Source organism: Gossypium hirsutum, unplaced genomic scaffold (assembly GCF_007990345.1).
Source record: "Gossypium hirsutum isolate 1008001.06 unplaced genomic scaffold, Gossypium_hirsutum_v2.1 scaffold_1100, whole genome shotgun sequence".
Taxonomy (NCBI): Eukaryota; Viridiplantae; Streptophyta; class Magnoliopsida; order Malvales; family Malvaceae; genus Gossypium; species Gossypium hirsutum.
In genome coordinates, this window is record NW_024403449.1 from 1 (window position 1) to 11,389 (window position 11,389).

The 11,389-nt window shown below is 33.1% G+C and overlaps 2 protein-coding genes and 1 pseudogene across 10 annotated transcripts; 1 reads left to right on the plus strand and 2 right to left on the minus strand.

Moving 5' to 3' along the window:
• Positions 1–19: 19 nt before the first annotated feature.
• LOC121227592 (pentatricopeptide repeat-containing protein At2g01860-like) lies at positions 20–741 on the minus strand (the record flags this gene model as incomplete). Its single annotated transcript, XM_041110563.1, has 1 exon — positions 20–741. A coding segment is annotated over exon 1 (722 nt), but the record flags the coding sequence as incomplete, so codon positions are not given.
• A 1,311-nt stretch (positions 742–2,052) lies between these two features.
• LOC107939678 (U11/U12 small nuclear ribonucleoprotein 25 kDa protein) lies at positions 2,053–8,200 on the plus strand. Of its 9 annotated transcripts, none has more exons than XM_041110566.1 (7): positions 2,152–2,409; positions 3,934–4,221; positions 4,347–4,452; positions 4,641–4,740; positions 5,083–5,261; positions 5,645–5,835; positions 7,961–8,200. In XM_041110566.1, the coding sequence occupies exons 2-5, from the start codon at positions 4,002–4,004 to the stop codon at positions 5,176–5,178; spliced, it is 522 nt and encodes a 173-aa protein (XP_040966500.1). In that variant the 5' UTR covers positions 2,152–2,409; positions 3,934–4,001; the 3' UTR covers positions 5,179–5,261; positions 5,645–5,835; positions 7,961–8,200. The 9 variants fall into 9 exon arrangements, with proteins under 9 accessions (XP_040966501.1, XP_040966499.1, XP_040966498.1 ...); XM_041110572.1 differs by having other exon boundaries at positions 5,083–5,252; XM_041110570.1 differs by lacking the exon at positions 7,961–8,200 and adding an exon at positions 5,940–6,136 and having other exon boundaries at positions 5,083–5,252.
• A 732-nt stretch (positions 8,201–8,932) lies between these two features.
• Positions 8,933–10,840, minus strand: LOC107931088 (calcium uniporter protein 5, mitochondrial-like; annotated as a pseudogene).
• Positions 10,841–11,389: the final 549 nt, after the last annotated feature.

An 11,389-nucleotide genomic window follows, 5' to 3' on the forward strand; every position in this document is an offset into this window, starting at 1 on the left:
AATCCTATCATCAGGGTACAAGTGAGGCATCTTCTGAGCCCAACAGAAAGTTTGCAGAGCTCTTTGTGGAAGATCCATAAGACCCAATTCCCGAATTGTGATTGATAACGAACCCTTACGCAAAAAGGGAGCCCATTTATTGAGAACTGCAGACACATCATCATCGGAAGCAAGGTCTTTAATCTCTTTAGATAAGCCAATAAGAAAGCTTGGGTTCTTATATAACTGTGGTGATACAGAAGCACGAGATGAGTTTACCCCAGCAGAAGACTTCTTAACGTGTTTCTTTGGCATAGGAAATCCCAGTGGCCGTAGCTTGTAAGGAAGTGGGAGAGGAAGAGGCCTCTCTCTACCTACTTTTCCAGGTTTTTGAGGAATTCTTCCCTGAAAAAGTGAAGATATGGCTTCAACCTCATCTGATTCCCAAGCAAGATCAATATTCACATGATCTTCTTTGTCGTCTTCTTCTTCAGGTGAATCACTATTGTGACCGCAAATTGACTTTATTTGTTCAGTGTCAGTGGACATGTCGGTTTCAGTTCTAGGTTTCTCCAAGAATAAGTTAACGCCAAAGTCAGGAGGGAGTTTGGTGCGATGCGGATAACGGCGGTTCTTGGGTTGCTTGCTATAGCAAATTCTTGTGTTGGGATGCGCCAGGTTAGTAACACAAATGCTCTGTTGTAGTTTTCCTCTCAAAGTTATGAAAGGATATGTGGTGATGGATGAGAATATGCAATCCATTTTCTTAGTATTATGGTTCGTTTGGAGGATGAACCTTGTGCATAAAAAAGGAGATGCTCCAATACCTAACGGGAATTTCTCACTGACGACGGGCATTTTAAAGTATGCAGCTGTGGGCTTGAGAGCTGAAATGAAGGAAACTATGTAAGGCAAACAGGTACTGGAGTTGCAGGAGGAGATTTTGATTTTTGGAAAAGGAATTGAAGTTGAACAGATTATGAAAACTTACATTCAATTCATCGCCTTTCGATCAAAACCAACACCAAACCAAACCCACCTTCACCCAAATACTACATATCAATCAAAATATAAAATCAACAACCCAAAACCATAATAATCCCGAGAGAAGCACCAAGGTTTGTTTTTGGAAAAAGCTTTAAAAAATGAAAAGATTATGAATTGAATAATAAACCCCCAATTTAATTCAACAACTTTCAATCAAAAGTAGCACCAAGCCAACCGCTCCCTCACTCAAATCCCACAACATCCAACAGAGCCAGAATAAAAAGAAATCAATAACCCAAAACCAGAATAATCTCATATTAGAAACCAAACGAACTTGAAACAACTAAAAAAAACGAAGGGAAGCAAATAAAAGAAAAAATGATGTCTCACCCACTGTCGATTGACAAAGACTTTGTTGGAAAGGTGTCTTCTTTGACAATCCCCTTATGGTGGAAGAAGATGTTGAATCCTAGCTTTCTGGTTAGAAATGCAATGGGTTTGGGGGAGTTCCTTGGAAATCTAGTCTGATCAAAGGAAAGAGGGGAAGGAGAGGATCATTTCGGAAGGGAGCAGTAAGCCGGAAAATCACTGGCGTCGGTAGAACAAAGATACGGCGAGGAGATTTGAGGTTGAGAGAATTTAGTATTGTATTTTGCTTAAGAATTGATTTAGTTAGAAGAGAAAATATGATTATTTAGTTTTTAAAGTTAATAATAAAGTTAAGGGATAATGCATGACAAACAGGTTTAAAAACAAGGAGAAAATAAATTTTAGGGCTATTTAACGTAAGATTTAAAATATTTCAAAATTAATAAAATTTTTAAAAATAAATTACACGTGAGTATGTTTTAAAATATAAAAAATTTAAACTTAAAAATCAAAATCGACTTTTTAAAATTTTAAGCATCATATTACAAAAAAGATTGGATAAAATTTAAATACTAAATATAACATTAATATATTTTTCAACAAACCTTCAATGATAAAACCATAAAAAGTGAATTTCTTTTATAGCTTGAATGCTTTTTTTAATTATTTAAATTTATTTATTATATAAATAGTAAAACGTACGAATCAAAACATATATTATTAATCAACCAAACACTTTGAAGGGGAATATTGAATTTTTTTAAATAATATAAAAATTTATTTAAAATTTTAAAACAAGTTTCAATTTTCTATAATTGGATAAATATCATAAAAAATTTATGGGTCGTGCCTGGCCCGGCACCTTAGTTTTCTTTTCCTCTTCAGGTCACTGCCCCCAATCTGTAACAGCTAATTTCTAAATCCCTAACCCTAACAAAATAACTTTGCCTTCTCCACTCCAACACCCTACGGCCACCTCCATTGTCGTTCACGAGTCAGGCAGTCACCAACGGTCCACCATCATCGTTCACCAGTCAGGTAGTCACCATCGGTCCACCAGTCAATCGCTTTCAAGTAAGAGCAAAATTAAAATTGCATTCCTTTTTTTTTTCAAGTAAGAGCAAACCCGTTACTACTCAACTATAACTCAGTAGCATTTTTGGCATGCAAGTGGCTCATAAAACAAACCCGCTCCTCCTTTTATTCTTGCTATGCTTTTTGCTTTTACAATTTTTTTCCTTTTCCCCTAGGGTTTTATTCATCGCAGCCGGCTAAAGGTAAAGTCTGCATTTAGTTTCGAGTTATTGAAGTAGTTTTGACGAATTCTACTTTGTTTTTTAAAAAAATATATAATTAGGGTTTTGGATAGTGATTTTTAAGTGGATTTGTTGAATTCTAGCCCCGAAAGTTTTGTTTTTTTATGTAATGTAGTGTTTTGATAGTGATTCTTAAATTTTGATATTGAATAACTTGATGCTTTGAAATTTATGTTTTTATAATATTTGTTGTCTTCTTGCTTGCAGTACTAACTGGAATATTCGATATTTATTGTATTTGTACAGTGAGTCAATGATGTTATATTTAATTTAAATCTAATTTGATCTGGTATGCTTCGTTCATTTATAATTTCAAAGTTTCTATTTTTTTTAATATCGAATTGGCACATTGGATCTCGAATATTTAATATTTAAGTTTGTAGTTGTAACTTTCTACTGGTTTTCTTTGTTATTAGTCTGTCCCTACATTTTGAAGGCAGCAGATAATTGGGTTTCTATTTTATAAGTTTGTATAGTAATTCTCCTTAAAAACTAATGAAAGCATGATCATCTTTTGTACCTATCTTCATCTGTTTTATGCAATTTAAATTAAGGGTCTCCTTCATAATGTTGATAGTTGATTGGACAGATCACCAGGCCATCATAGGATTTTTGTATTTAGTTGCAAGCAATCGTTCATTACCCTCATTTTTCCACTGGTTTCCATCTATTTTGATTTATTCAAAAGCTGAAGATTTCATCTGGCATTTACATGTTTGCTAAGGACATTTTCTTGGAATGATTAGTTCTTTATCCATTTTTATTCTCATTTTCCAGGTTTTCATCTATTTGATTTCTTTAGAAGCTGATGGTGTTTGCATTTCTCTTCTGACAATTTATTTGTTTTTAACTGTTTCTCGATGTCATGTTCAGTTGTGAGTAGTGCATGTTGTATGTTTCAGGAGTAGGCAAGTCTAACCTTCTCTTAATGTTCACCAGAACGAGTGATTATTGTGTTGCATTAGAAGATGTTAAATATGTGTTGTTTTCTTTCACACTATATTTTCCTTTTTTCATCTCACAGTGAGAGTTTTCTTTTAAAGTTTCATATTTTTAGAAGATGATAAATTTCATAAGATTTACTTATTTATTTATATTTTGTACAAAAATTGCAATATTTGATAATTAGAGAACAATGATTAAGAGTTTATAATAAAAAGAACAATTATTGCAATGTTCCAAAATTTCAACGTTTTAATTAATTTCTTTTGTAAAATTACTTGAAACAAAGAGTAGTACGATTCAAATAAAAGCTCTTACTCTTGGGTTGGCCCATACTCAGTGAAGCATACCGGCAACCAGTACCCTTTCTGCTTGGTTTTGGGCGACTAGCATCTGCATAGTGTAAGAATGGAGTCAGGGGCGAAGGAGGAAGGGAAAGTGCTGGGATACAACAGCAAAAAGGTGAAGAAAGTGGCGATACTTTCAACACTGGCCGCTCTCCTTGATGATCCAATTCTCGCCGATGTCCCTAAGAAACCCAGTTTGTCCGATGTTGATACCCTAATCAACCTTGAACTGGGGAGTGCCATGTGTATCTCTATCTTCAAATTAGATGGAACCTCCTTCGGTACACTTCATATGCTCACACACACACACACACACGCACAGCTAGGCAGGCCTTCAGCCGCATAGAATTTGTGTTTGAAATTAAAGTCAGTACTTATTTGGATTGGTTTTCCTTGGAATTCGAAGATGTTGCAGTGATGAATTCAGCCACAGTGAAAGACTTGAAGCTCGCAATCAAGAAGAAAGTGATCGAGTTAGAGCAATCCAAGATGGGTCATCGACACATTTCATGGTTTATCATCTTGTTTTTCCTCTTAGACCACCCTCACTTTTTTTTTTGGCCAGAACATCCTCACATTAATCGGTGGCATTTTGATGTATTAGAGAGAGAAAAAAAACAGAGCAATTACATTTACTATAAAGTTCTGTTTTTGAAGATTAATTTTTTTCTTTTAATGTTTACTTTGTTTGTGGTTATAGGAGGCACGTTTGGGCTAATTTCTGCCTAGCACACCACAATGGGAAGCTCCTTGATGATGACGCCGCACTTCACGATTTTGGCGTTAGAAATAATTCTCAGGTGTTGTATTTGGTCCCTTCACTTTTCTGCAAATGGTTCTTTTTATTTTGTTATGATCATTCATTGCTCATTTCCTGCTTATGATCTCACCTTGGAGCCTTAACATCCATTGACCTTGCAAATATCAACTTAAACAAGATTCATGTGCTAACGAAATTATGGGAATCCATCATCCCAAGTAGGTTTTTATAAATATTGTTAAGAGGAATCTCAACTTAAAATTGATCTAGAAATTTGGCTCTCATTTACAATTACTGGGGCTATAATGTCTAGCAGTTGGCGGCATGTAAATTATAAACATGAAGAATTCCTCCTCCTGAGATGTTATGATGTGTATTGCAGGTACATTTTTTACCTTATGTTGTCTCAAAAGGTTCTGGGAGACATTCTAAGAGGAGAAAACACCGTTTCTTCCATGGCCTGAGCAAGCTTTCATGATGACATGCAATCATTCGGGCATCCCTGTTTTCTGATCCAACTCATTCCACAAATTCACAATGTTCCATAGCAAAGTAAATGTGGTACAAGTACATTGATTTCTAGTTGACATTTTAAATAAATTTTAAAGCTCTTGTAATACTAAATTTTTAATAAATTAGCTTTATCATATCTCGTATTCTCAAAAACCAAATAAATTGATCATGTCATCATCTCCCAGACTCCACAATTTTAGTTGAAAAGTTAAATGTGTAATTATATATAGTATAGATTTAATAATATAGTATATAAATACACATTTAAGTAATAAATATAAATTATTTTATTATGATGATATTTTTATATATAAAATCAACAAACAAAAAGCAAATAATTAGATTTTTAAAAGAATGACAAATCTAGACTTTTTGTTTTCATATGTATAGATCCTTTGTCTTTGCCTGTTCATCTCTGTTTTTTGTTTCAGATATATTTATTCATCACTCGAAGCAAAGCAAAAGGAAAAGTCGGAGGGTTTTGAGGAGAGTGAAAAATGGTTGGTCCTACTTCATCGGAGAGTGAAGTCATTCTGGAAATACCATTCGGGTCAGGAGGTTGCCCTAGTTCCCACCATTTTATCGGTGGAAATCATGAAGCTTCCAATTATTTATGTGAATTGTAAGTCACCCCTTTTTTTTCATATGTTTTAGCTTGGGGATTTTAATTCTTTTATGAAAAGGCGTTGAATTTTACCTTCTGCAATTGAAATGTGTGAACTTTAGGTATTATGGGGGATGGGCATTACCTAATATATACTTCTTGGGGTTTGCTGGGGTTGTGAAGTTTGGCAATATCCATATTGGTGGACTTTCTGGAATTTTACAATGCGCGTAATTATTGGTTAGGTTGGGTTTGAAGTTCTTTTACTTGTCTATTTTGTGTTTATTCTGGAGTTCTTTTAATGGTAATTGTTTATTTACTGCGAGTGTCAGCTTACTTGCACTGCAAATTCGCCACTCTTGTTGAACATGAAGAGGGTGGTCGAGCGACAAAATTTCTTGCACTCAGATAAATATAATATATTATAAAGCCGATTTTGTTTTGCCTTTCTACATTTATTTTCAGTGAGTTTTTGTCAGATTTTTCTTTTTATTTCTTGCTCGGCATAATATTGTTGGGGCTGGGGGTTGTTGGGCGTAGCTTGAATTGGGTACAGATTTTTTTTTTAATTGTCTTGTTGTGTTTGGCCCGAAGAATATCCGTGTCATATCCCGCCCCGGTATAAGCTATTATTGGGATATCCCCTTCAAATTCCGTTCCGGTTCAGTTGTTTTGGTGTCCGGTTCAGATTTTTTTGCGTATGGACCGGATCACTTGCCGCACTTATCCCGGGTGAGGATATCCCATTCTAGTGGTATCCCGGCTTTGGCATATCTCAAGTAGGGATATTCCGGCCCGAGTTTAGGGTTTTTTTTGTGAAATAAAGTACTGTACTGGGCTATTATTAGAATGCAAAAACACATAAAACAGGCCCAAAGAAAAGCGAAAGCCTGGAAAAATAGGCCCAATTTTTTTTGGGTCTGAGCACATCATGATAGTAATATTTGAGAAATGATTGTACCCTAAAAATATTTTTGAACATATCCATTACCAAAAAATAATAATAATAATAGTGTGCCCACTCTACTTTGAATTCTCATTTTATTGTTTTTATTTATGCAAGAACAATTAATCTGTAAACTATTTTCATTTTGATGGTTAAGAGTCGTAGCTTTTTGCAAGAAAAAGTTATTGAATTAGCTCCAATTTTATTTAATTAATTAATATATTTAAAAAAGCTCAAAGGTTAGGTCCATCAAAATATCATCTATTTATCAAGCCTGATCCAATTTAATATGTAAATAACTCTAATTATCAATTAAATAATGTAATATAATTTAAAAATTATAAATAATAAATTTAAATCACTTGTTTTTAAATAGACAATTGTATCCATTTCTCTTTATAGTTTAAAAGTTTAGGTTATATTCTCCTTTATATTTGTGGATATATATTTTATTAAATTTTCTAAAGAATCTTATTCTGCTCTTTTTCTTTAGTACTAAAGTACTTGCATGTGGGAATATGTTTCCAATTTTATGTGGGTTTTTCTGAGCATGTTTTGAAGTGCAATAGAATCACATACAATTCAGGAGAAGAATAGAAGTAATGGAAAATAGGAATAAGGATGCAGCATTTATGAATATTATGATAAACATGAATGCCATTTCTGTTTCTAGTTACTTATGGAAGCTTACGAATGCATGTATTACAATAAACCATAAAAGAAGAGGAAATACATTTTAAAAGTTCAATTACTTAATCGAATGAAAAAAATAAAATTAGAGAATGAAAATGGCTTAAATATATAATAAATAAAAACATCTTTCATATTTATTTCCTTTTTTTTTTCTAACGTTTCGTTTTCTAATCCATGAGAAAAGAACCTCAATGCATCAGCCATTTAAATGGCTGGTTCTTTTTTATATATGTTATATTTGTAATGATGGAATTTTATCTGTGAAATTTATTATTAAGTATTATTTGTAAATATTCTTGTATGCATATTGATAACTCTCATATTTAAAGTTATTTTAATAAAATTTTTATATTATTTTAGGAGGTAATTTTAGTAATTAGACAAGTTTGTATTACATTTTATAGTTTTTCAAATTAATTATATTTTATTTAAATTTTGCTTGTTGTTTTTATTATTTTTATAGTTAGTTTGGATTTACTTACTATTTTTCTTTCTATATTGCAGGGTTTGAAAGAAGAATGAAAAACTTGGGCATAGAGTAAAAAGTAATTAAGTGATGCTTTTCGCTCCATTGCAATTTCTACCTTGAGTAGAGTGGCACAATCACAAAACCAAAAAATAAGGGTGATGAGATTTAAAAGAAAAAAGGAGGAAAAAGGAAGAGATCAATTGGAGCCAGACAACAACTATCTCACATCAAAGGGAACTTCAAGGTTGCAAAGATGAGAAGAAAAAGAGATCCGTGGTGCTTGATGTAAATTTTTTAACTATTTTTTTCTCTAGATTATTATTATTTACTTTTTAATGCAAGTTGTTGTGAATATCTTCTTGTGTGATTTTATCAATTTAATATGAACTAAACTCTATTATTTTAAAACATGACGGATCCTATTTCTTAGTTAATTAATTTATTTTTTCTTTATTGTTTCAATCTTTGCTGATTATTTATTTAGTTTTGCGCTTATTTAATTCGTTTTTTTTACACCAAGTTGTATTAATTTGATAATTTAGATCTGTCTTGGAGGAGAAAATTAAGATTTAGGTCTAGATTGAATAGATTAGAATAAGTTAATTTGCAACTAAGATAAGAATATATATGATGCTCTAATCAACCCAGTAGATTTGTTCTTAATGATTTCACTCAACTTGTCTAGCATAGGAATATAGCTAGTGAAAGGGAAAGATTAACTTAGCTAGATATTGGAAAGATCTAGTTAATGCTATTGAATAATGAGTTAGTAATTACTTAAATATTTTCATTGTTTTAGTTAAATAAAATCTTCATAATTTGCTTAATTTAATTTTAGTAGTAATTAGGATTTATTTTCTTGATCTAAATTATATAAAATTGAATAGTTGGTATTTAGTGGCTTAGAATTTAGTTCTCATGGGAACAATATCTCCTTCTCACTTGATCGATACGTGCATTTGCATTACGAATTTTCAATCATTGTATATATTAAATATTAAAAAAAAAGTACATTCACTGTAGGACTACTTTAGTCCCAACTACAATAAAATAACGGCGAAAATTCATTTATACAGATAAACAGAGAAAAGAAAGAATAAGAAGGGAATACTTAGAGATGAGATAATCAATCCTGTGTAAGGCATCACCTAGTTCTAATTCCAACCCTACGTGATTTCAGACAGATGCAGAGGCATCCAGAGGAGTTTTGCACTTATTTTGTAACGCCTTCAATTTGCCAAGATCAAAATTATGGTTCAAGAACAATTTTCTCTGCCTGGAGAGAAAAAGCCTCTTCATCAGATCTTGGTATGTGGGATCTCTTGAAGTGAACAGGAAGTAAGCATAGCATATAACTATAATAATGCTGGTGGAAAAATATGTAATCGGTTCCATAACATCCCACGAGAATTCCCAAAATGTTAGCCGGAAGAATAGTCCAACTTGTCCTACAGCTAATCCCAGACCGGTCCAAAGTATACGACGAACTTCCTTATGAGCCTGCACATCAATTTCTTCCTTTTGTTCCAGCAGCCTTTTTAGCTCATCCTTGATAGGATCATCTTCGGGAGCAATGCAAGAGGCACTGCTTTTCTAACCAGATCCACCACCTAAGTAAAATGAGAATGATTTCAGCAAAATTAATCTTGTATATCAAAATGTTCATGACAAGGAAAAAAAATTCTGAACGAAGTCAACTATGATGAGTTTTGAAGGAGAAAACAACAAGCACTGCAAATCCATATTTGGCGTAAGTGAAAATGCATTGGGTTGAAAATGCAACAACATGAACAAATTTAGAATTGGTATTCCTACCCAAAGCTAATATTCATGTATGCGAGGAATCGTTGGGATTTGAAGTTATCAAAGCATGGAACACAAGAGGCAAGTTGTGAAGAATTTTATTGGAGGGGTTCGGGAAAAGAAAAAGAAGTGAAGATGGATTCTGGTGATTAATGGAATAAATAATGCATGTATAATGCATCGTTTGGTTTAAATAAGGGGTGAAGTGGAATTTCGAGGATGAAGGCTTAGAGCAATTTGCCTGAACAAAATATTCCAATTTTATCTGGGTCTAAGCACATCTAGGAAGTCTTTTGGATGTCATGTATAGATAAAACTTGGCGCTAAAGAACTATTATAGAAAAATAGAAGATACTAAACGGTAAGTAATGTTATAAAAACAAAAGACAAGTTTGGAATCAAATATATATTCAGTCAACCTGACGCTAATATTCTTAGAGATGGAATATTAATAGTTAGATGTTGTGTGTTTCATCATATTTATTTATATTTCCAAGTAGAGAAGCAAGAATAGGAGTCCCGTCCCATTAAAGGTGAAACTGATGACTATAGTCGAAAAAGAAGGCCAAGGCAAAGCCACTATGCATTAGGCTACGAGAAATGAAGCATCTGAATTCTGAATTGGGAAAAAAGGTGGATTGAGAGACTAATACAAGATAAAAAGGCTACCTTCTCAGGATGAAGATAAACCTTGTCGCGAATACAAGTACAACACCTGCCTCATCTAAAACCGTGCAAAGCAATGGCCTCATTCAGAGATCTAGCAACGTCCATGCTCTTGCAGGCTTCAAGTAGCTCCGAGTAGCCTATCACCCTTTGCCTTCCATTTCTAGTTTTGTCTTGAGTGATTCCACGTTAACCAGCCTCATCAACTTCTTAGCCTCCGCGAATGTTAGGTTCTCTAGTCCTCCTGCACTTTTGGAATCAGAGATTGCATTGACATCAGAAGATGAACAATATATCCAAAAAATTTTACCGCGGAATGCTGGACTGGTTCTCACTATCATTCCCTCCATCATCTGCGGACTCTGAGGGGAAGGCAGAGGTCTCCTTCCAACTGCTACAGATATGCTCTGCTTCAAAGCATCGCACCGCCCCAACCTCCTCCACATGCTAATGTATGTAAGAATCTATGTTTTCTATTAATTTTAGTGATTAAAAACCAAACCATAGATGTAGCGGGGTTCTTAATTAGTTTCTCTGCTCCTGTTTGTCAACTCTTAGATTTCTCCATAACGGATCTACAAAATCTAGCTTCTAAAAAGAGAAGAAAATCCTACACCTAATGAAAAAGAAAAAAACCTATAAAGAAAATTCCATTCTAGGCTTTCAAAATGGGTAAAAGTATACATGAAATTTTAGTTTAATTAAATTTAAGGCTTTCAAAATTCTTTTATTATTGTTATTCTAGTGGGATGTGAGATGATTTCTACAGTATAAAATGCGATCATTTCATTAATATGTTTGCAAGCTAAATTATGTTATCATTAAAGTTAAATTTTATTATGTTATCAAAAATTATAACAAGAAAGTCATTTTAGCCATCCATTTTTTATTTATTTTACATATTTTAATTTTGAACTCACATTTTTATCAAATCACCAAAATCAATAAAAATTAAGATTTGATAACTTTGATGATGTGTTATACAATTGCCACAT

Coding starts and splice junctions, on each gene's coding strand:
- LOC107939678 (XM_041110567.1), top strand. CDS start 4,002: ATGGAGTCAGGGGCGAAGGAGGAAGGGAAAGTGCTGGGATACAACAGC. Junction 4,222..4,346: donor ATTAGATGGAACCTCCTTCG/GTACACTTCATA, acceptor TGGAATTCGAAG/ATGTTGCAGTGATGAATTCA. Junction 4,741..5,082: donor GCGTTAGAAATAATTCTCAG/GTGTTGTATTTG, acceptor TGTGTATTGCAG/GTACATTTTTTACCTTATGT.